The following is a 24,494-nucleotide window of genomic DNA, read 5'->3' on the forward strand; positions in this document are numbered from 1 at the left end:
CTTCAACAATTTGCTACTAGACACAAAATACCATGAAAATATTCTCCTCTCATCAACCAACTGCTCTGCCTAAGAAAGCAGCTAAAATCTGGTTTAAGTTTCGCACATCATAATACCAAAAGCTAGCCTTGAAGTTGACATTTAGCTTACAAATAAATGCACATAAAAAGATATTGAAAATTCCAATATCAAATAATACAAAGCTTTTTTTTTTTTTTTTTTCTTTTTATACAGAGAGACATCACATTCTGAGGAAATGAATTTCTAAATTTACAGGATCTTTATATGTATATATATCAATTCTATATATATAGCAAATTTGTGCTATCATTTGGATGAATGTGATGCAGCAAGAAGAGCCGCTCCTATGCCAGATCCATCTTCAGTTACCTTAAGAATTACATGTTTGGCAATATCTTCTCCCAGTATCTCAATCAAAGCTTCATGCAAGTACTCTCTGAACATTGTGTAATTCGTATATAATCCACCCTCAACCGCCACCACTGTTCTTTTGATATTCACATCAGTTCTACTTCTTACTCCTGTAATTCCTCCCGTTCCATCCCGCCCCATCTTCTTTAGGATACCTAGAATTCCAGCTGCCACCAACCGAGCAGCTCGACGCGTCACCACATCGCATATTCTTACTACAAGTTTTCGAGCTTTTAGGGAGACTTCTGGGATCTGGAAGATCAGATGCAAGGGGAAGAAGTGTTAATTGTCTGGATTCTATATCAAGGTGGAAACAAAACGAGGAATGTAAATGGATAGGGATGGCCAAATTTTATAAATTCTCTACCCCGAAGATGTCCTTCAAGATCCTTGCTACATCTCTGAAGTCCAGAGACTCATCTTCATGCATCTCAGCCATAATAGGCGTTCTGAACACATAAATGTGGTCAGTAGCTAGCATAGCTTAAATTGGTTTCAAATCAAATCAAAAACAAAAATGAAGGGAAATGTAATATCAGTCCTTGCAACATAGCTGTGCATTATATGATATGAATTCACATGCAATTGAAACACGCTGCCCATCTGTTATTTTCCTAAAAGAAGGGCCAAAGTCGTAAACTAATTAAACAATCACGAAAGAAGAAGAACATACGTTAACACAAATGGCATAGATAACCTGGATGAACCTAGCCCAAAAATATCAGATTCTTGTGACATTCGAAGAATCACTCTTCTCACAATGTCACCCAAATACATTCCCGATATCATCTTCTCAAAACCCTGCACAAGACTCGGACCAAGGTACAAATTAGTTGTTGTGAGATTAAATAATGCTAGAAAAAGGGAAAACTAAGTAGTACCTGATCATTTGGATTGGGGCTGTCAAAATCCAAATCAATATCATAGGAAGTTCTAGGTAAATGAGACGACCAAAAATTTCCCCACTCCATGTTCACAACCTGATCAAGAAAATGTTAACTTCAGACAATGATATAAATTTTAGAAGAAAACTAAAGATGACAGCTTCCTACCATGAATCCGGAGGTTGTAAGAAGTCCTTGACACTTGATAATAGCATCAGTTCGCTCCAAATAACACGCATTGGTACCAGTTCCAATTATCACTGCAGCAACAGTGTCTGCATCGTGATAATGTCCAAGAGCTAACGTTCCCACGGTGTCATTTATCTGCTACAAAGTAAAATTGACTCATAGTTAAAACCAAACCAACTAACAATCCAATAATGAAAAGAAGTCCCATATTAACGTGGTTTACAACCTAACGTGCCTTTTGTGCACACTGCATGTCTGTGAGAAAACAAGGTCATATATTGACTCTGAAATATAAACTACTATAGCATTTCCCAGTCTCCTATCAACAATTGTGAAGAATTCCTCTTAATTTTTTTGGTTTAAATACCATCTTGGTCCCTGTTCATTGAGTTCCATTCAATTTCAGTCCCTATACTACCGGCAAGGATTAATTTAAAAAATTGTTGGAAGTACAAGGACCAACATATGACATTCGAAAGCACACAGACCAAAATAGTATTTTAACCTAATTTTTCTATTCATAGCATTATTGTATTATCTGTGTTCCTATGATATACTGCATGTGATAAAGAAAAAAGATAGTAAATATTGCAGTACAACTGAGAAACTAGGAACTTAAGCTATGAGGTTCAAGCCATAGAGATCTTAGGCTTGAACGTCTTATTGGTGCTGTCATGCTTCAGTCAATTCTACACATATAACACACATTACGCACATAACACAATGTCGCAGTAAGACATACAAAATGTGTAAAATGTTTTCTAGACAAATTATCAACATGCAATTAAAGTTTCTGCTGTACGCTTCAGGAAACCAAACAGAAATTAAAAATGAAGATAGTTGCAGTTCACAAACCAACTTCCATTACTACAATTTCTTCGACTCTGATAACAATAAATGAAATCTTACAAGTGCTGTGACTCTTATGTTGAGACCCTTTCTCTTCATTGCTTGTTCCAAGCACTCTGTGACATCTTTCCCAACCTGAAAAATATAGTAGGATTAGCAACTTGCAAAGCTAAACAAATTTCCTAGTTAATAAAAAATTGTGCCTCTCAATATTTTCTGAAAATGTAGATATGATTGAGAATTCAATACAAAGCCATTACTCAGAACAAACATCAGACTCAATTGAATGTTGTAAAGATCCTTAGAAAAAATGCAATGCATGCTTGGACATTGATAACACAAATAATAGCACTAATACTCCACCCGGCCTAGTTTGTCAATAGCATGGGGCAATTTTTACAAGAAAGAACTTTCACTCCTCACAGGCTTTCCAAAGCCTAGAACTACGTAGACATCGTCCAACTAACCATGTCTCCAATGGAAAATCCTTTCGTCCACTTAATTAACATGCCAGATGAAATGGAATTTTGTTTTGTGGGAAAAGAGAATGTAAAACCAAGGTCCCTTCTCCCACCTAGAAGAGCCTCAGAATCATTTCCTTTATCAATAAATTCCTTCAACGACGAAGCAATAAAATCAAAGAGATCCTGCAATAAAGTAAAGTTTGATGTTAATGATATTATACGTAAGAGAAGCTTAAACAAACCAAACATTAGTAAAATATCAAGGGAAAAGGATAGTTACATTGCCTGTGCTGGTCAACAAATGTTGGGGAATAGGAAGCCGCTGCACATCATGTTCAAGGATTGACGATCTATTACCTTCTAATTGAATACTCGAGACACTGAAATTTGTACTCCCTAGATCAAGGGCATAGAGGGTCCCCATCTCATTCCTAATGGGAAGAGTATCATCAAAATAAGCATTATGTAATCATCCAAAGCACTCATTTCATGAGACCAAGATTAATATCGTTATACTAAAGCCAAAAAGGGAAACTGTAGCTAAATGATAATGCTATGACCGAGCTGCAGACTGGTGATTCTAAACTAAATGCAAAATCGATTTAGAGAGTAGATGAGTAAACGATTTAACAAGCAGATGTTTAAATGATACCTAAGAAGATGAAAATCGTGCACTCGTCACAAAACCAAACGGACAGAAGCGAAATATGATCCACAGGAGGCAAAGTAACAGAAGACAAGAAAACCAAGTGAGGTTCAACAAAAACCAAATCCTTCGAGCTATTCTGAAGTTCAAATCCTAATTTTGTCAACAAACAATTTTAAAGTTATAATGACTGAAATTAGCGCCCGAAAGAGCAAGGAGAATATGCTGAATATTTGACGAAGAAATTAAGAAACAAAAAGAAAACTAGAAAGGGCATCAGCCAAGCCACAAGGACATCGCTCGTACGTATCAGTGAGGGAAATGAAATTCGTGAAGCTTTACAATATCTGTCGCATAGAATCGAGTAACAAATCATCCGACGAGCCAAAAACTAGAAAGGACCTAACTACTCCTGGACACCGATATTCTCACTATAACAGCAGACTGGTCTCACCGATCAATACAAGCAATCAAAAACACCATAAAACCCACGGAATAGACGATTACCCGTCAGGGAGATTATCAACGAAGGTGAGAAGCATTTTGAGCTTGGAACCTCCTTCCGAAGCCAAACCAGCGTGCATCTCCACAGCCATGGCGTCGACAACCTGCTTCAGCCTCCCCACGGAAGTCTCACAAGCCTCCTCCAGCTCTTTCAAAACCCTTACCACTCTGCTCCATTTCCCTCTGTTCTGCACTCTACGACTAACCACCCCCGCCGCCACTATGCACGCCACCACTGCAACACTCACGGCCACTCCCACCACTACTCTCCCCATTTCCCTCCTCCTCGATCACTCACTCCTTCACAGAACTTCACCGCAACCTCTTCTCCTACTACTTATTCCAACGAAGCAACACCGTCGGAACATGCACTCGGTATCCGATTCACTCCCCCTCCCATAAACTCCTCGCCATAATAACCGCGTTAAGAGCTCGTGTCGACACTCCGCCGACACCGGCGTCGCCAGAGGCCTCTCCAGCACCTCGGAGGCTGAGTTCGCCGACGGCCAGCAACGAGAAAAACGAGAAGGTGGTTAAGCAACACTCCGACAACCGAACCAGACCGGACGCAAGGGGTTGGGTTAGCGGGGGCCTCGGCACTCGGCAGATAGCTAGAAGAAAAAGTACGGGAAAGCGAATGGTCAAATACTTATAGAACGATACCGAAATGACCAAATTGACCTTGAAATTCTCTGGAAATAAATACCAATTGCATTACATCAAAATTCCGCGCCGATTTTTCACAGTGCCCTTCCTTTTCCTTTTCTTTTAGCAAAAAAGAAAATGCCGACTTTTTCATCTTTCCCGTGTTATCCTTGTCCCGTCTATCCTGAGATTTCCACCAAAATGCCCTGCGTTTTGAATCTAATTACCAGTTTGCCACTCCCTTCTTCTAGAGGCTTTCATTATTTCAATTTCACATTCATAAATTAAAAGAAAATAAAAGGTTAAGGAACTAAATAAATATAAAATACATATTGAATTCGATAAACAAATTTTATTATTTAATTTGATTATATAAATAAATAAAAAAAAATGGATCCAAAAGGGTAGGCATGGGAACACATTGATGGCACTGATTCTCTCTCTACCCATATTATAATAATGGAAATATAATTGAGGATTTTAGGCGAGGCGGTAGGGCAATAAAGAAAAGTCAAAGGTCCAAATTTGACGTAAGAAGGAAAAAGTGCATAATGTTGGGAGAGAAAGGGAAAGTTGTTGAGGAGGGAAATGAAAATAGTGAAAGTACAGGGGAGGGAAATGGAAATAAGGGGAAGAGCGGCGACGGTAGCTGCGTATTTGAAGCATACGACGCCGTATTGCCAGCTATATCACGCTAATGACCAGCTGTGCGTGGCAGAAAAAAGCAACAAATTCTGTACTGCACACCAACATTTCCATTTTATTTTTCAATTACCATTTCGTTTCTGTCTGACAAAAAAATATATAAATAAACAAATAGTAATAATAATAATAATACTCCTCCACGTTGCTGTAATTTACGTGCCCGGTACCGCTGTCTTGCACTTCCACCCATTTAACCGTCCATGTTTTAAAAAATTATATTAAAATATCCTTCATCCAATTATAGTTCGTTTGAAAATTGTCGTTATTCCCATTAATATGACACATTTTTTGAATAACAAAAAAAATAAAATAGCATTATGTGCTAACAATAGGGTATTATTGTAGAGATATATGTAAAACTTATAATCTCTTATATTAATTGAATTATATTCAAATTGATTATTATATTACGGGTTAAAACAAAATAGTAATTTGGAAAGTGAGTTTTGTTTATAAAACTCAAATTAGGTTTCACGTATAAATTATAGCATGAGATCACATATAAAATGTCTTATTTATTTATTTATTATTACTTAGTTCAACAACAAATGCTAATAAATGAACCTCGAACCTCTTGATCAGATATACTTTAATCAATTGAACTATGTTCGATTAGATACGCATGTAAATTAAGAAGTTCATATAAAAAGTCGTTTACTATTAAAAATAGGGAATAGTAGAGATGAGAGCGACGCGAGGGATTGTGGAAGGTTGGGTTTGTTTAGTTTTAGCTTTATGTTCAACTTGACTTAAAAAGGTATCCCTTGCCAATCAAAGTGCCAAAACCTATAGTCTAAAGAGAGAGAGGTGTGGCTGCTTTTATTTTCTTTGGTGTCTTTTTCATAAACCTTTACACGGTTGGTGACTAATATCTATCCCCACAAACTTTTTTTTTTTTACCTTTATTATTATTATTATTTTAATTTAGCTTGGTAACTATTTTATTTTGAAAATTTTGATTATAGACCTTACCGTAAAATTTCGTTATATTATGTTAATTTGGTTAATAATGTAAAGGTTATGTTATAGATGACAAAGATTAATATAAATTAATAGTAAAAAAAAAAATACAATTTTTTAAAATAAAAAATAAAAAATTAGGGATTCATTGAATAGCTGTTTTAATTTTTTAAAATTAAATTTATAAATATATATATATATATTTTTTTTTGTTATTAATATAAATGTACTAATATTGAAGAGACCAGCAGCCATGGTATTGTTGTTATTAGAATAATCCCAATTGTTTAGTTTAGGGAATTAAAGGAATGTGTCATTTGTTTAATTGGGGAAGGACATGCCTGTAATATAATTAAGCCACTTTTTTGGACTATCTACTGGGACCCACATAAATATAGAAGGTGAATCTCATTGAAAATTATTATTGGGAATGAGTCCATATTAACTAATTTAGTGGAATACATAAGTTTATAAGTGGGAAATATTATCTTAACTGGAATGAGGCATTTTGGGAAGCTCAAACTAAACTCCATAAAAGCTTATACTCAAATTGGACAATATGTAGAGATTGGTGATTTCTAACAAATCTTACCAAATAATGTTCCACTTGTAATTTGAAGGACTAACATATAATTTAAATAGCCAAATTGATTATATTTAAACCATTTCATTAATTTTTTGTTATTTTATTTTTCTTGGAACATTTTCATAAGCCTATACCCATTTTGTCCACTTGTTCGTAAGAAGGTGGGGATGCCACGTCAGCAGCAACGATAAACGGATAATGGAACTAGAGAGGACTCGGACTGCAGAGAACTCGCCTGTGCGGAGAAGAGCGGCAAACAATGGCGGGAGCTTTCTTCCGTTTGAAAAGCTTCTCTCCAATGGCCATGGCCACCGCCGACACTGAACTTCCACTTCAACTGCCTCAGAATGTTCGCAATTCTAGGGTTTTGGTACTCGGAGGCACCGGCCGGGTTGGAGCCTCCACTGCCACTGCTCTCTCCAAGTTCTGTCCCGACCTTCAGATTGCCATCGGTGGTCGAAACAGGTAAGCCTTCTGTGTTAATTTGAATAATGCTAGTTTTACTTCCTCGTAGACATGTTGGAATTTGAATTTCTTCGCTTCTCTGTTAATTTCGGCATTTTGGTGTTTATTTGTCAAGAACTTTGTTTTTACAAACCTAAAATGTTGATTACTGATTGTTAGTCGATGACGATGAGCGATTTCGAATTTGAAATTCAGAATAATATAAGTGCTTGCTGTGACAGGGAAAAGGGTGAAGCTATGGTTGCGACACTCGGGAGAAACTCTCGGTTTGTGGAAGTCGATGTTGAGAATGCTAAAATGTTGGAGGCTGCTTTGAGAGGTATACTGATTCTTCTGATAATTTATGATTTTAACTCTACAAGCTCACCACTAGCCAATATTGTCCGTTTTGGCTCGTTACATATCACTGCCTTACGGTTTTAAAACGCGTTTATTAGGAAAAGATTTCCACACCATTACAAAGAATGTTGCGTTATCTTCTCCAACCAATATGAGATCTCACAATTCACCGTCCTTAGTGACCTAGCATCCTTGCTGGTACGCAGTCTGGTGTCTGGCTCTGATACCATTTGTAACAGTCCAAGTCCACTGCTAGCAGATATTGTTTTCTTTGAGTATGAGCACGGGTTGTTATAAATGGTACCAGAGCCAGACACCCGGAGGTAACGCTGAACCCAAGGGGAGTGAATTGTGAGATCCCACATCGGTTGAAGAAGGGAACGAAACATTCTTTATAAGGTGTAGAAACCTCTCCCTAGGAGACGTGTTTTAAAACCTTGAGGGGAAGCTCTGGAAGGAGATGCCCAAAGAAGACAATATCCGCTAGTGGTGGGCTAAGTTGTTACATTAACGTTAGTCTTTGGCTCTATTTCTTTTCCAATTTCGTCCGTTTCGCGTGTGAAATATGAACCTCCCGATCCTAACACTGTAGTAACCGATTTTCTTGCGGTCTATGAACATTAAAATGAAGTTATTATGTATACATATTTTCCCTTTTTGTATAGTTGCAGATATCTTGATTTATCATATGTCTGTCTGGATCAAAACACATGAAAACCTTGCACCCTAAACCAATTGCGTTTAAATGTCTTAACATTTTGGCCACCAAGGGCGCTTAACTGACATCCGTAGCTGTCACTACAGATGTTGATCTTGTAGTTCATACGGCTGGCCCTTTCCAACAGACGGAGAAGTGCACTGTACTTGAAGCTTCCATAAAGACCAAGGAAAGGGCTGCATTTGCATTAAAAATCTCACTTTTATGCTCATATATTGATGAAATTCTTTGTCTACCTGCTTCTGCAGACAGCCTACGTTGATGTCTGTGATGATTCAAACTATTCACAGAATGCAAAATCTTTCAAGAATAAAGCTATAGAAGCAAATATTCCAGCAATTACAACTGCTGGCATTTATCCTGGAGTGAGCAATGGTACATAATATCCATGTTCTTATTGTGCACTCCAATTTGGATAGTTCTTAATATGTGATTATGCAAAGTTCCCAAATGTAATGCACCGTTTCAACCAATCCATTGGACCTGAACTAATGGGCAAGTGTTTATAGGTCGAAGTTTAGTTTTCAATGGATATATTCTAGTCAATATTTTCGTCTGACTGAGTATTTCCTATTGTACCATGCCAGTAATGGCAGCAGAGCTTGTACGTGTTGCGAGAGATGAAAGCAAGTGTGAGCCGGAGAGGCTAAGGTGAAGTCCCTGATAATCTTGCGACTGGTCAAGAAGCCTCATGACTGATAAAGCATACTTTTCCCCATCATTATAATTCAATATTGCATTGGTACCTAAGGTGGTAAACAAATCCCATTGACCACAGCGGAATAAACATTTATTATCTTTTGTTCATTTCGTATCATTTCTCATAGATCTATGGATTCCTTTTGAGAAGTTTCCATAGTGTGAAAATTTTGTATGAATATGGAAGAAAACCAGATCAAAAGATTTCAATTTTTGCATGATTTGGGACGATTGCAAAATGTTTTGGCGATGTTCTAATTGGGGATTACGTTTAGAATCTTAGTGTCATCTTTCTTCGCAAGTTCATTTCAATACAACCTTCTGTTAAGCTAGAAAACTTTGAAGTCGTTCATATAACACAATCTAAAAATTGATGGGATGCAATTTCTTCAGCAACTAAATGTAAATTCTTGTCTCAGATTCTACTACTACACTGCAGGCACTGGTGGTGCTGGCCCAACTATATTAGCTACCAGTTTCTTACTGCTGGGAGAGGAGGTGGTCGCCTATAATAAAGGTCAGTGTCGCCTGAGACTTCTGTGTTTGTCTATACAATATGTCGATTATGTATCGTATTCTGGGTGGCAACTGATGCACCACACATGACCTTGGAAGCAGGGGAAAAGCTCAAACTAAAACCTTATAGTGGAATGCTCAACATTGACTTCGGAAAAGGAATTGGGAAGAAAGATGTATTTCTTCTGTAAGTTCATTCTATGTAGCAAAGCATTGATCGTGCAATATTTCACACGTATATAGTGATTTACTTTAAACCAATCATAGGAAGTCTCTTGTGTTAGAAAGGAATTACTGCTCTTCATGATATTGTCTACTTTGAGCATAAGCTCTCATATCTTTGCTTTGGGCTTCCGCCTCATATCAATGGAGATGTATTCCTTACTTATAAACTCAACCCATGATTATTTCGTTACCCATGATTATTTCCTAAATTAGCGAAGGTGTGACTCCCTCCCAACAATCCTCAACATCTTGGACAGTCTACATGCTTTTATAGTTCAAACTGTCTTAGGAATCCATTATCTAAATCTTGGAGGCGGATATAATTCACATTTCACATATATGTTCGGTGATGTATCCTGGCTAGTCCATATATGCAGAACTCTTCTAAATTAAGCCGATGGTTTCAAGTTGTGGTTAACTGAATATTATTCATAGCCTTCCATTTCTTTTATCAACTTAAGGATTGAAGTTTTTGCTTGCTCTTTTGGTGAAATACTTCATGCACTAGACGTCACTTTGTGGGACAATTTAACTTCTTTGCTTTGAAACATTTAAGCTGCATCCTGAGTAAAAACATATTTCTTTCAGGAATTTGCCAGAGGTAAGAACTGCACATGAGATCCTGGGAGTGCCGTCAGTTAGTGCTCGTTTTGGAACTGCGCCATTTTTTTGGAATTGGGGAATGTTGGCATTGACTAATCTTCTTCCTATGGTACGAGTTGAATTATCTATTTTTATCACAAATTCTATGTCAGAAGTTAACCCAAAAGGAAGTTTTTCCTGCGATCGTACAATGGCTGCCTTACATTTCCATGCATGCCATTGTGCGAGAATATGGAAAGTTTTCTAAATAAAATTATCAAGAACCAAAAAGATATACAACTTACCTCTCCAATGAAACATCACGTACAATGAACACGGGTTCCTATATCAATCGAAGATTGACTAAATGATGCAGGAATATTTTAGAGATAGAAGCAAAGTTCAGAATTTGGTTCAACTGTTTGATCCTTTTGTTCGAGCATTTGATGGTCTTGCTGGAGAGCGTGTATCCATGAGGGTGAGGCACCAAATTTCTTATGATGTCTGAACCTACTTGTGTAGAAAAAGTTTCCCAACACTTGCTCTTTTTATGTAGGTTGATTTGGAGTGTTCGAATGGGCAAAACACAGTGGGGATTTTCAGTCATCGGAGGCTTTCCCAGTAAGGGTTTCACCCCTCCTCTCTTCTTATTCTCCTCCTCCTTAAGAGATGTTCTCATTCAACTTCCAGTTGTCTATATGCAATCTTCACATTTTGTGTTATATTGGAACTTTTTCAGATCAGTGGGATATTCAACAGCTGCATTCGCTATTGCTGTTCTGGAGGGAAGCACACAACCTGGAGTTTGGTTTCCTGAAGAGGTATATACAGTGTCTGAAATATTTACACTGAAAGTTTGTCGTTGGCTTTAAGTTTAATCACATCCTCATACAGCCTGAAGGAATAGCAGTTGAGGCGAGGGAAATTCTTCTAAGACGTGCTGCCCACGGGACAATCAATTTTGTGATGAACAAGTAAGATGAATCTAGCCGATTCCAATCAGTACACATGTATCTCCTGATTAGTACTCCAGCTTGCTATTATCATAATCACCTTTTTAAATCTTAACAGGCCTCCATGGATGGTTGAAACAGAGCCCAAAGAACTTGGTTTAGGAATATATGTCTGATGTTCCTCCATAATACTGAATTTTCGTTTGTCAACTTCCTGGGTTTGCACTCAATTGATGGTGTCATCTCTACGTAAAAGTGAGTTTGGGATCTCATTTTCTATGGTGAATAGTTATTTTAGCCTGTTAAAAGCACTTCCCTAAATTTTCAAGGGTTTGGACTAAATAATCAAAAGCATTTAAAAAAATTTAAAAGCACTAAAAAAATACTAGAAGTGCTTCAAGCATATAACTAGTTGTTCAATGAAAAGTGTTTTTTCTCTGGAGTAATTTCAAACTCAAAATGTAATGGGTTGACTTGGCTTAATCAACCGTTCGATAATTTGATTATGATTTACAGGCATTGGAAGAAGTTGATTTATGGAGTATGCTCCTTTTCTGGGTTTAATTTGATAAGATCAAGCTGCTTTGTGGATAGCAGATGACGAGAAGGAAATTCATGTAATTTATATGTAGTACGATTTCTCTGTTTTTGTTTCTAGAAAATTATTTTGCACAATGAAAACATGAATAATCTCCCATTCTCTTCTTTGTTTCTTAAAAAGTATCGACATTTGTTTCAAGAAAACAATGACCAAACTTGTGTTGACAAGTGAAACTTCATTTTTATTTGTTAGCTATGATGGAAGTCACGGTGTAGAGGAACGACGTATTTGTAGAAGTTCACAAGGAATGGCTTTTTAAGTAAATAAAGTGTTTAAACACGTAGAAAGCAAGCCTCAATACTTAAAAAAAAAAAAGGTTTTTAAGTATATAGATCGGAAGCAAAAGGATCACACCCTGATCCTGAATCAAGTAGAATATTGCCCACACGTAGTTTAAGAACCTGAAAAACAACGTGCTTGACATATAAACTTTGCTTCAACTCATAATTATCTTCATAATGTATGTTTCCAAACTAAAATCTATCAAACACAAAATTGGTATTCATAAAACTTCATTCCAAAAAACCATTTACAAAATGAAGCACCCATGTCATGTCAATGGTGTTCACAGACAGTCTATAAGTTCTGTTTTTCTTTTTTTTTTCATTTTTCAGAATACATCACTCTTTAAACAACTAAAAGAAAAAGAAAAAAGAAAAAAAGAAAAAAAAAAGAGAAAAAAAGAGAAAAGACCACATACAGTGATCAGCATGAAGATCTGGACTGGTAGTCACCCACAACAGATTAAAACTTGACATTGAGTGTAAAAAAGAAGAGGGTACATGAAGAAACACACAAAAACGTTACGCAGAAATGGTAATTACCACATTGTTGAAGCTCTAAACTGTAAGAATTATCCTTCTTTCTGGTGTTAGAATGTTGTTAGAGACTCAGCCACAGCCATTAGATGGTGTAAGTTGTAACACACTTGTTTACCCATCTCTTCTGTCTGTACATGCCACTACGAAGAACTAACCCACAATGGGATCCCCAGAAAAGATGAGCAGAAAATATTGTTCAAAGGAAAGGAAAACCTTGGAAAGCTGCAAATCATCATCCTTCATTTTGTTTTGTTTTGTTTTAAAAGGGAACATTTTTCTTTTTTTGGTCCTTNTCCTTTCTCTCTCTTTTCTTTATTTTTTTTTTTTACTATGCTATTTGAATGTCTATCTATTTAAATGAAATGGAAATATTACAATATTTCATTNTCGCCTATAAGATCACCAAACCTCACTCTCAATTGTATGGACAAGCTACTAGATGGAAATGAAAATCTGGAACACCATTTTACTTCCCTTATGGCATCAAGGTTGGTGTGTTAAGGGTCAGACCTCGACCTCTTTTTCAAGATTTAGCCATCAGGGACCCCCATGAAGCCATTGTCAACTTTTGGCCAGTCTCACTATGAGGGGTCAAACCGCTGCAGGATTTCTTGATGGAAAGATCATTTATTTGATGAGCTCTAGTGTAAAACCTCATTCCATCATGGCATGTTGGCAAAGAGTTCTTACGAATACCTGGTTGATCGAGTAAATTCTGATCCTCGAGAACCATAAGATCTCCATAGATCTCGCCACTGAGGCCTAGCACTATTTCTTTCAAATTGATGACTTTGATGAACATCTGTGTGAGATCTAGGGGTGCTGCTTCCATTGCGTTTCTTCTGGGCAGTCCTCATCTCTTCTTCCGCATCATATCGGGAGCGCTGAAAAAACAGATCGGTTCTACCTTTAAGGCTATTATCATCTGATAAAATGTATAGAGCTGTATTACCTAGAAGTAAAATCGAAAAAAGCATAGCCTAGCATGATATGTGAGATTGACTTGTGTAAAACTAAGAGATGTCCATGAAGAGAAAGAAACCAATTTTTATACAAAAGTTGGGGAAGAACCTTCCAAAAGAAGTTACAAAAAAACTATCCCAACAGGCCAGAAGAGATGATAGGAACCTTTCAGTTACCTTAATAGGATCCGAGAGTACTGCATATGCCTCTCCAATCATTTTAAAAAGTTTATCAGCATCCTGGTGGACTCCTCCAGCTATATCCTTCCATAGCACATTATCGCCATTGTCTGCTCTAGCCAAGGATTGGCCAGCCTAAACAAATGAGCAACGAATATTAAGAAAACACACGAAACAAATAAGCATATCAAAAAAGTAGACAAAATTAAACCTTGTCTGGATGGTATCTGAGAGCAGCTTTCCTGTATGCCTTCTTAATTTCAGCGGAAGATGCAGATGGATCAACTCCCCTGCCATCAAAGTAAAATTACTAGTGAATCTCATAACCTGAAATTAAAGGACCTCTCTTAAATTTATCATCCTACTGCTAAGTTTTAGATGCAATATCTTAAACCACCACAAACAGCAGTAAAGGTTCCTCTAATGTTTTGAGCTGAACTGTACTGAACAAATGTAGTTGTCAATTAAATAAATATTATTGACAACTGCATAAAGCAGAGGACAACTAATAAATATTATTGCACTGGTGCTTAAATCACCCACCGTAGCTCACAACGTGGGATCTTCTTAGACCCTTGACCCCATTTCATAAGCACCGTGCCATCTCATGTAACGCACAAAGGATTACTATCCCCAGCAGACAAAAATATATATATATATATATATATATATACGAAGACTAACAGAATGAAATGGATCCGGAAAGGGGGAAGGGAAGGACATGAATAGGTGTTTATATGAACATCGTGTTCAGTATAACATCAATTTGATAACTCAAATGGAAAGGGAAAGAGGGGTCTCTTTGTTTTGTTTTAGTATTTGAATATTTGTATTGAATTATAAAATTTAAACCGTTGCATTGATTGAAAAAACAAGTTATTTTAATACTCAAAAGTTGGAAATATTCTAATAGATTAATCCACAAACTTAAAATCTAAACCACGATTTTCACTGCCAAATGCAACATCTCAAAGAAAGCCAGCTCTTTCTTAACAAACTTGTTAAATGATGGATGATACTTACAGAATTAGGTACATGTCCAATGGAATTTCCTTTCTTGATTCTTCTTCAACTTCTGCAAGCTGTTGATGAGCTTGTCTCAAATCATTTGTACTGGTACTCGATCTATCAGAAGGCGCATACTTATAGGTCTTCTCTAATTCCTTCGACAAAAGTGATACAAGCTTTTGGAGATCATTAGCTGCTTGACCATAGTCTCTAATCATTTCATACAACGTGGCCCGTCTAGAAATTGCCTGTGTATATAAAAGCTCAATCAAAACATGTTAAGATTCATGCTAGTGCTCATTACAGTGGCATTTTAATTTTTCTTCGGGTAAACCAAGAAGAATTAGGGGATACTTAGGATTTTTTGTCTTTTGAAAAATTATATTTAGATATTCCTAAAATTATTTGGTATTGACTTCAACATTAAAAATTGCTGTTATTTGTTCTTTGTTTTTTATTTATACCAAACAGAAAAAGGTAACCTGTTAACTAAACACAAGAATTATATGATCGCCAGATAATATATCAATATCCTTAAAACACTGAGCATTTTTGGTGGAGCACTGCGGGGGTATGCAAAAAAAAGTTGCACTTGAACGAGCATTTCATTTCCACTTATTGCAATTATATTTTTCTGCATCAGTTTAAGCTTTACGCATCCCAATTCTAGCTCAACTAAAAGGATCCAATTTAAAATTTTAGCTTCTTAAGACATTGAAGTATAATGTTTACTCCATTTCAGGACATGCCTTTGAGATATTGATACTAAAACATACTTTGTTCATAAATTTCTTCTAAATTCAAATGCGACAGTCAACAATACCTACTTTACAAGAAAGTTGGATGCAAGACCAAGAAGTCCTTTCCTTAAAAGAAAGTCCCCCTAGTACCCGACCTGCTTTTCTTCCATCAGAATCAATACAAGCACACTATAAATTCTGGTCATACCATTCATTGGAGTGCAATAAAAGTGAACGTTTATTTTGAAAGCTAGTATGTATGAGGAAAATTCCACCACTAAGCCCACGCAATATTACCAAACTAAATTCAACCATTTTTACCAAGTGGAATTATATTTGAATCAAATGTCTATTCTAATGCACCATCTAGATAAGTTCTGACAGCTGGGTTCGTAGTATTTATAGAAATTTTAATATAAAAGTAAAAGAAAAGTTACCTTGAAATATTCTTCATCAAGGGCTATGGCAAGACTACAATCGGCAATAGCATCAATAACTTGGCCTTGAGCTTTGTATGCAGCAGCCCGATTGCAGAAACAAACAGCTGTGAAAGGACGTGACTCAACATTGCATGACAAAGCAGCTGTATAGTGTTCAACGGCTTCTGAATACCTCCCTGCCTGAAATGCTTCATTCCCAGCAGCCTGCAGTCATTTAGTGGGGGGAAGGACTATGGAGATAAGATGTCCTCTCAGCTAAATTGATATGGAGTATTTACAATAACGAATCAATGCAAATATGACAGTAAAAAATATTTGTGGAGAAACCCAGATTTCTCCAACCCCCAAAGCCATTTAACCTAGCTGGAATTAAACTGTTCGGATGATAAGATGGAAATCAGGGTAGCCCATTGTGTGACTTCCTCTTCTTTAAAGTTTCTTCTAAAATCCATAGCCCATGATACCAATTTATGGTTCCAGTGATCAGCCACAGAAGCTTCCTTTGAAACAGAAAGGCCAAACAGTCTGGGAAATGATTCTGATAAAGGTGATTGCCCCACCCAAGTGTCTTTCAAAACATAGTACTACAACCATCATCAAGCTTGTACTCATATATGAGAAAAGAGGAGATCATTGTGAGGCTTCCTGCTTCAAAGGAAAAACCATGCGCTTAAAGTTTTGCCAGATTTGTTTGAAGCAAGTTTTGATTGGCAGCCCTGTCCATCTAAAGGGAAAGGTGCTATTGAATTTGCTATGAAGTGACTTCTTTGAGAAGTCTGGTGGGAAAGAAACCAAAGAATTTCGTGATAAGCCGGAAAAAATGAGGTTTGGGATTGATTTTCAATGCTTCCCTTTGGAACACTTTACATAACTTTTTTTTTTTTTTATAACTCCGGTTTTTTCTTTAACTAAAGCCAAATGAAGAATCTGTGTAAGCCCTTGTGAGCTGGGCTAATTTCTCATCTTTACTCATTTCCTAGAAAGGAAAAATAAGGTTGAATTGTCTAAACTTCGTACTTCGTATTTACTTGCACAAAGATATTTTATTTCCTTCACGGACCAAAATCATGCCGACAGAGACATTTGTTGCTGCCTAGTAGAATTATTTCAATTTCACCAGAATCATCTTCTCTTTTTACACGGATTTCCAAGAAGGCACATAGTAAATATACAATCGGTAATTCACATATCATGAAGAGTTCAAACTTGAATAGAATATGGTCTGTCTGAAAATCCGAAGGATCGTTAAAATGAACAGCATTGGAAAATGATATATGAATATGATCGAGTTATGGCTAATAGAATGGAGAAATTTGAAATAGTAATGCACATATAGAAAGCAATTGACTTGGGATACCTTGTGACGTAGGAGCTCCCTCATGGTAGTGGCTAGTGGTATTGATGACTCCAAAAACTTTCTTCCATTCCTGGAACTTAAAATTATCAAACCGGGAAAGCCCCACAATTCCATTTTCTGATAATGAAAATAATCTTTTTCGTCTCTAATTAATCTTCTTTGCAGTTTACTTTTTTTTTTTATCTGTTTTCCAGCCGAAAAGAAGAGATTTTGAAATCTAGTATAGTAATGTTCGGAAGCATAACAAATTACCCGATCATTGTAGACGCTTTCTCTTCTTGCATTTCTAAAGAAGCCAGACCCTCCTCAAGTTTTCCCAGAAGGAAGTAGGACTTGAGTGTCAAGCGGCATCGCCAAATCCTAAAGTAAAACTTCTTTGAAATTTCAGAAGCATCCAGATTAGAGGTCTGACTGACAATATCTTCTGAAGGACAATTTTTTTCGGCAGAATCTAAGGTCTGCTCACAAAGCTGAATCACCTCCTCGTATCTTCGAAGCTGCAGATTTTTTTTTTTTTTTTTTTTTGGGAAAAAAAAACAAACAGAACATAGTCATGCTGCATGAAGATCAGAGCCTCTCGGATGAAAGTGAAAGTTAGTTTACTTGAAGTAAAATTCCATATAATCTCCCAAAAAAAACGAAGGGGAAATGGGAAAAAATGAGAGAGAGAGAACACAACAATAACAATAGGGAAGTGCAACAAACCACGAAAAGAGCCTCTGCTTTCATTTCAAGCAATTTTTCTGAGCATGAGCTTATTACCAAAGCATCAGAAATTAATTCCAGAGCACTCTGCATATCACTGGATGTGCTTCTTAGCTGAAGTTCAGCTAAACGTTTCATGCATTCAGACACTTTCTGCAAGCCAGTAGAAATAATAAGACTGGACATATAAAAAAACTTAGTTACACCTATTAAAAGTGACCGATCAACTAAACCTAAAACCTAACCTAAATTTTGGAAAAAACCACATATACCTCCCGCAAGAAGTTTGTCTCTATCATAATAAACAAAAAGATCGTAAAAATATGTGGAGCTTCAATTTAACATGCTGTTCACGATGATAAGTTAGAAAAATTGGGGCGACAATAGGAAGTGTTACGATGTATTAACTTTTTTCAAGAAATAAACTAGTACTCGAATCTTACAATTTCTCAATGGTTGAAGGAAAAGTAACGAGTAACCCACCAAACCCGATATTCATTAGCCGAAGAGTATTGGCATGAAGTATATTATTTGTAAACTTGAGAATAAGAAGTATGAAAATATTCATTGGTTTTTTTGTTTATTTATTTACAAGAAACTGTATACTATATTGAGAGAAAGATCATACAAAGAATAAGGAGATGAGATATTCCAATAAGGCCTAAGCGTGACAAAAAGAAGCCGAATTGGTCATAATTACAAAAAATAAGGGACAGAGAACATCATGTGGAAGCAAAGAGATGATTGAGTTCCAATACTCCTCATGGCTAGAATATCCACTGCTTTTATAATCATTGCACAAACTAGGCTTCCACTAGTGATGTTAATATACACGTCAAAAACTAAAAAGATTAAGATATCATATCCTAGAAAGAAATTTGTTACCTGAGCATTTTGCAAACCATCAGATGCTTCCACTACAATTTTTCGGTCTACATTCCCAGGCTGCAGGCATCTCGTGAAATATTGAAACGCATTCTCAACTTCCCCAAGGCCAAGGAAACAGCTAATTTATAAGATAGTACTTCAGCGATATGTTATGAACATAATTCAATATCTACTTTAACACACAGTTCCATCCATAAAAAGTCAACAAACATTTCTATACAAAAAAACTATCCACTACTGAGATTATGTACGGCAACCAAGCACAACCAGAATCAGCTATTTTAAAAGGTTCTGGTCTACACAAAAAGAATCGCTTGCAAATCATTCCTGGTGCGACCAGAACACATGATGGTAGGAGAAGCAAAATTATTCTTTTATATGTCTTATATGTTCTCTGTTGGTCTAGTACTTCTTTTTCTTTTTTTTATTCTATTAGTGAGTAGGTATAGCCTCCTACATCGATGGTCCAATGGTCCAGAAGTTAAGCTGTAAACTCAAATGCATTTTGAGGTCAGGTGTTAAAATCTTAATGCACCTACTAAGGATATTAAATAAAGTTTTCCAATGCTAAATTATTATAAATTCGGACACTTTACTTTTTTTGGGGGGATGAAAAGCCAACTTTCATTGAAAAAATAAAAGAATACAAGGGCATGAAAAAAAAAACTAAGCCCACAAGAGGGAACACCTCTAAACGAAGGGGCCGACCATGCAAAATAAGACCTAACAAGGGATGAAAATAAGACATCATTATTATCCCTCTCCACTTCCTTGAAAATTCTATTGTTCCTCTCCCCTAAAGGCCTCACATCAAAGCACACACCCCGGCTTGCCATAAGTTAAAGGTCGCACAATTCACTTGTCACTTTGATAAGATAAGTTATGTTCCATGGAAAACTACCAGATTCAAACCAACTGCTATCCTATTGTTTGGTCATTATAAATCTTTGGATGAAATCATTTTTACTACAACTGAATCAGGAAAAAAAAATTGTCCAATAAACAAACTCAAGAAAATAAGTGATGGCTATCATTATCAAATCATTGCATATAGTAGGCACCCGAAATGTATATAATTGCAGCTAAATAAACACATAAATGCTTCAGCAACTAACTATTGGTACGAAAATATTACTTTGACTCAATATAGCAAGTCAACAAAGTAATCTTAAAGAGTTACGGACAAGTGCATATGTGTGTATCAAACTCGGAATTAGGCAGGCCTTATACAATAAAGAAACAGCGAGATCTTACTTTGCAGCTCTAAGGTACACTTTATAAAAGCCAGGATCTATAGCAGCAGCCATTGTACAGTCACTGATTGCGTCTCTCAATCTTCCAAGAGACATTCTAGTTGCTGCACGATTGCTATAACAAAGCATCAAAGCCCTGAGACTGCTTCTAGACGACTCATCTCTTGAAATACAATTCACCCCTCGAGTGTAATGGTCCTCAGCCTTAGATAAATCACCACTTGCATATGCCTGGTTCCCTCTGTAAAATGTCAAGTAAACAAAAGAGAAACGATAATCACCTAGTTGGAATGAAAAATTCCAAAGAACACACCTTATAGGGTATCTATGGCAAGAACAATCATAAGTACCAAAACACTAACCTCAATCTCCACTTTTCACAAGCCTCCTGGGCAGCAACTGTTGCTGCTATAGTAGAAACGGACTCTTGTTTCATCTCCTGGTCTATGTTCACCCAAGAGTCAGCTCCATATTTGCACTGAGCCATAGATGGATCTCCTTTCTGACTCCTTTGAGCCGGTATTGGTGATGAATTTCCCGTAAATGTAACAAATTGCGCAGAAGAAGATGACAGCGGAACTTCAATGGCAATTGTTGAGGAAATATGAGACTCTTGACCAACTTTTCCCCAACTTTTCTTTTTGTATTGGCGCTTGGATGCAGATAATTGACTTTGGGCAGCAGATGAGGCAGCAAATATAAAGTTTGACCTGGATGCATCCTCTGAATTTGAAGAAAAACTAAATTGCTTCCGGCCATCACTATCCTGCCTCTCAAATTTCAAACTCGAACTGACTTCTGTTTCTTCTGAAATAGCTGTTCGATCACCACTAAAATCCAACTCTTCATTTGCAGATTTGTAGCTTTCGGTATCCGCAACTGAAACAGATTCCTCTAGAGGAGCTTCAGCACCATGGTTTGCATGAGAATGGTAAATAGAGCCTTCATCTTCTTCTATTTCAGTTGCACCCAAACTAGTTTCACTTATATTTAAGCTTTCTGTAGCATTAAGCAGATCTTCGTCTATAGTATCATTTAAGACTTCAGGGATTGACTCGTCAAATACAATGGAGTTGTTGTCAAGATTGAGTGATTCATTGGATGTCACGGAATTTTCACGAGAGATTGGATCAGCAGCTAGTGTTTCCTCGTATGGTGAAACGTCCATTGGTGAATAGGGCTCAGACGCCTTGTAACTCACCAGGGGATCCCCTTCCCTTGAAGAACCAAAATGATGAGTCTCCTGATCAACACGCAACTGTGCCGCGGTAGGATTATACCTTCCACTCCTACTATTCGGTCCAAATTCTCTAATTGGATCCCTCTGTGCATTGAATTGAAAGTTCGGACTGATTCCAGCAGAAAAAATGTTGGATTTGACATCTGGTGTTTTAAATTCTACAAAAGCCGATCCAGTATTTTCTTGTTTATTCATAGAGCGAAAGTAATCTGTTTCTTTGTTTCTGTTTGTATCAGTCACTTGAAATGTACTACCAACAGGTTGCATATCATTGTAAAAAATTGAAGAAGGCGGCATAGCGACACCATTTTGATCATTACCGTCATGTTGTGCATATGAAGAAACCTGACCACCTCCCATGTCCTTAGACTCCTGCAACTTCTGAGATTTAATGTCCGTGGCCAATGGTTGATCAAGATTTCGGTCAAAATCACTAAAATTTTGCATTTCTGTCTTCTCTGCAGTTACTCCAGATGAAGGTGTCCTTTTATCTAGTTTCAACTCCTCCATCTTTCTTGACAACATTGTATCCTTTTGCTCAACAAAATTACCACCAGTCCCTTGGGTGTTGATATTTGCTGAATTAGATGTGCCCCTTATGCTCAAACCTTTTATCTTCTCGGGAAGAGAATCTGCTGAGCTTGTAACACCCTTACCCTTGTCCAATCCGAACGTATCCACACCCTCAGATTTAAATGCAGCACTGCCGCTATCATGATGCCCACTATCTTCAATGTTCAAATGCTGCAACTTGTTGGGGAGTTCTGAAACTAGAGGATGAACAACATTACTGCTCCACAAACCAAATTTAGCCTGTTCATTTGATCTAAACCTCGAACTTTCATTTATAGTTTTGTCAATTCGTGCAGCATTACCTTGCCCTTCTTCAATGTTCAATTTCCTCATGTCATCCGGAAGCTTTGATTCAATGGCTTCATCGCCTCCTTTATCAAAAACCTCAGTTTTACTCGAACTTCTATTGCCAGCATTAAAGCTGAATTTCCCATCTCTGGCAATCGAAAACTCATCCACGCTTTCGATATTCAATTTCTTCATTCCATCAAGAACTCCTCTCTCTGATTTCTCCAAATTCGAGCTGGTGGTGCTCCTATTTTCTCCAAATACAAATGGCTGATTCCCAATCCCACCCGACCCAGATTTACCGGAGACAGAATCCTGACCCCAAATTGAGGGCGGAAATGAATTCCCGGTGGAGGGTCGATACGTTTCCGGGACCGCCGCAGACCTCAAATCCTGGGTATTCGTTTGCCTCCTCACCTTCGACATCCTCGGCCTCGTAAGACCAGACTTGGATCGAGGAACCGATTGCGTAACGAAACTGAAGTTCGAATAGCCATCGTAAGAATTGGAAGACCCAGAAGCATTATCGTGGAAACTTGATGAATTCATGTCGTAGGGGCAAGGTTTTGGCAACTCAAACAAATTGGAGAATCATAAATCTGGGAGTCAGAGATGGGTCTGGGGATTTAGAAGGCTCACGAACACCGGTTACCTTTCAAACCTCGAGCCCGCCCATCAATGGCAGCCCGATTGAAACCCAATGCAGAAACAACGATCATAGCGGATTCGGCGTAAGTATGGGATTGAAATGGAAAGTGGCAACAGTATTTTGAGGTCCGAGTTATTTCCTTGGGTTGGAAGGCAAAAACAAAAGGAAGAGAGAGAAACGGAGAGAGAGAGAGAGAGAGAGAGAGAGAGAGAGAGAGAGAGAGAGGAAGAGAGATTTCTTTGGGTTTTCAACAGTTAATCACAGGTGTGACTTTGATAAAGAAGCTGATTGCTTTCTTTGGCGCTGTTTTTGATCTTGCAAGGGCGCCTTCAATATCATGAATTGTGTTTGCAGCTTCAATCCCTTCATTTTGCTTCCTTTTTTTCTCCGTCTTTTATTATTCCATTTTCATTCTCATATTATTAGGTTTGAGGCGTTGGGTCCATCTCCTCCCTCGCTCTTATCACAATCATCCCATCAATATCAATATCAATATCAATATCAATATCACATTTTTAGGTTTTATTTTATCTCTCTTCTTATTTCATAAATCTTCTATCCCGTATAAAATAAAATAAAATAAGCTCACTTTTTAACCATCAAATCCATTCTAACTTATAATTAAATTACTCCAATTTTTTAATTTATACGGATATGCTCGTATTAACTGAGACTACTAGTCAATCTTGTATTTCACTATATTACACTTATTTCATTTGAGAGAGGTGACAACTGGATTGGATATTGCATAATGTAATTGTATAATTAAGGTGAACTTTAAAGGTCATATATCTCGCAAATAATTGAGGGAGTGAAAAGTCTATGGTTGACGTATATCACATTGTTTAATACATAGCATGTATAATAATAATAAATAAATAAATAAATAAAAACCATATTCTCAAGAGGGTTGAAAGGGATAACCTTGTGAATTATTAATGTCTTGAAAAGCACAATAATGTTTTTATTTGGTGTGGGGGCCAAATTCCACTTTTATAAACACAACCCTCATTTGGAATATTATTAAAATAGTGATTATCCAAAAAAAAAAAATTCACTCGATCCAGACTTATTCGATGATCTATTACTGTATGACGGAAGAGTGTACACATTCTTGTATTACGGGAACTAGACCCTAAAAAATGTTCAAGAAACTATGAAGAGTGGTAAGCTCCGAAACTTTCTTCTTTTCCAAACAAAGTTTTGTACCATTAGTGTCTTCGATTTTCTTCGTCTTTCTCTTCGAGCTCGATTTGCAAGATTTTCAACTATGAAGATGTCGACTTGAACTCTACATATATAATTTTAATATATGATTGAATGATATATGAACTCTGACAAAAATAAAGGGTCAATTTTTGAACGTTTGGATTTCTTGCTAAAGAGAATTAAAGTAAATAATGAGGAATAAAAGGTGGATTAAAATTA

General features: G+C 36.9%; 3 protein-coding genes across 7 annotated transcripts; 1 reads left to right on the forward strand and 2 right to left on the reverse strand.

Annotated features, from left to right (window-relative positions):
- Positions 1-224: 224 nt before the first annotated feature.
- On the reverse strand, positions 225-4,567 carry LOC111777790 (hexokinase-3-like). 2 transcript variants are annotated; one of them, XM_023657506.1, is made up of 9 exons: positions 3,972-4,567; positions 3,099-3,249; positions 2,822-3,001; positions 2,415-2,489; positions 1,485-1,640; positions 1,314-1,412; positions 1,106-1,233; positions 800-881; positions 225-684 (listed from the first exon to the last, which is right to left on the reverse strand). In XM_023657506.1, exons 1-9 carry the CDS (start codon positions 4,241-4,243, stop codon positions 328-330), a joined length of 1,500 nt encoding a protein of 499 aa, XP_023513274.1. In that variant the 5' UTR covers positions 4,244-4,567; the 3' UTR covers positions 225-327. The 2 variants fall into 2 exon arrangements, with proteins under 2 accessions (XP_023513274.1, XP_023513273.1); XM_023657505.1 differs by having other exon boundaries at positions 1,485-1,643.
- Positions 3,991-12,124, forward strand: LOC111777791. Of its 3 annotated transcripts, XR_002812418.1 has the most exons (15): positions 3,991-3,995; positions 7,091-7,329; positions 7,551-7,648; positions 8,473-8,555; positions 8,635-8,761; positions 8,974-9,037; positions 9,505-9,602; positions 9,704-9,788; positions 10,415-10,538; positions 10,785-10,886; positions 10,965-11,029; positions 11,148-11,229; positions 11,303-11,382; positions 11,480-11,616; positions 11,878-12,124. XR_002812418.1 is itself a non-coding variant. In XM_023657507.1 (13 exons), exons 1-13 carry the CDS (start codon positions 7,124-7,126, stop codon positions 11,535-11,537), a joined length of 1,272 nt encoding a protein of 423 aa, XP_023513275.1. In that variant the 5' UTR covers positions 7,076-7,123; the 3' UTR covers positions 11,538-11,766. The 3 variants fall into 3 exon arrangements, 1 of the variants encoding a protein (XP_023513275.1); XR_002812417.1 differs by lacking the exon at positions 3,991-3,995 and having other exon boundaries at positions 7,076-7,329; XM_023657507.1 differs by lacking the exons at positions 3,991-3,995; positions 11,878-12,124 and having other exon boundaries at positions 7,076-7,329; positions 11,480-11,766.
- A 1,050-nt stretch (positions 12,125-13,174) lies between these two features.
- On the reverse strand, positions 13,175-23,463 carry LOC111777185. Of its 2 annotated transcripts, XM_023656657.1 has the most exons (12): positions 22,432-23,463; positions 20,679-22,326; positions 20,318-20,557; positions 19,061-19,181; positions 18,176-18,328; positions 17,723-17,967; positions 17,471-17,540; positions 16,111-16,317; positions 14,949-15,181; positions 14,137-14,215; positions 13,923-14,060; positions 13,175-13,667 (listed from the first exon to the last, which is right to left on the reverse strand). In XM_023656657.1, exons 1-12 carry the CDS (start codon positions 22,964-22,966, stop codon positions 13,470-13,472), a joined length of 3,867 nt encoding a protein of 1,288 aa, XP_023512425.1. In that variant the 5' UTR covers positions 22,967-23,463; the 3' UTR covers positions 13,175-13,469. The 2 variants fall into 2 exon arrangements, with proteins under 2 accessions (XP_023512425.1, XP_023512424.1); XM_023656656.1 differs by having other exon boundaries at positions 20,679-23,462.
- Between the last annotated feature and the right edge of the window lie 1,031 nt (positions 23,464-24,494).

The sequence above is a fragment of the Cucurbita pepo genome, chromosome LG16 (assembly GCF_002806865.2).
Source record: "Cucurbita pepo subsp. pepo cultivar mu-cu-16 chromosome LG16, ASM280686v2, whole genome shotgun sequence".
NCBI classification, from domain to species: Eukaryota; Viridiplantae; Streptophyta; class Magnoliopsida; order Cucurbitales; family Cucurbitaceae; genus Cucurbita; species Cucurbita pepo.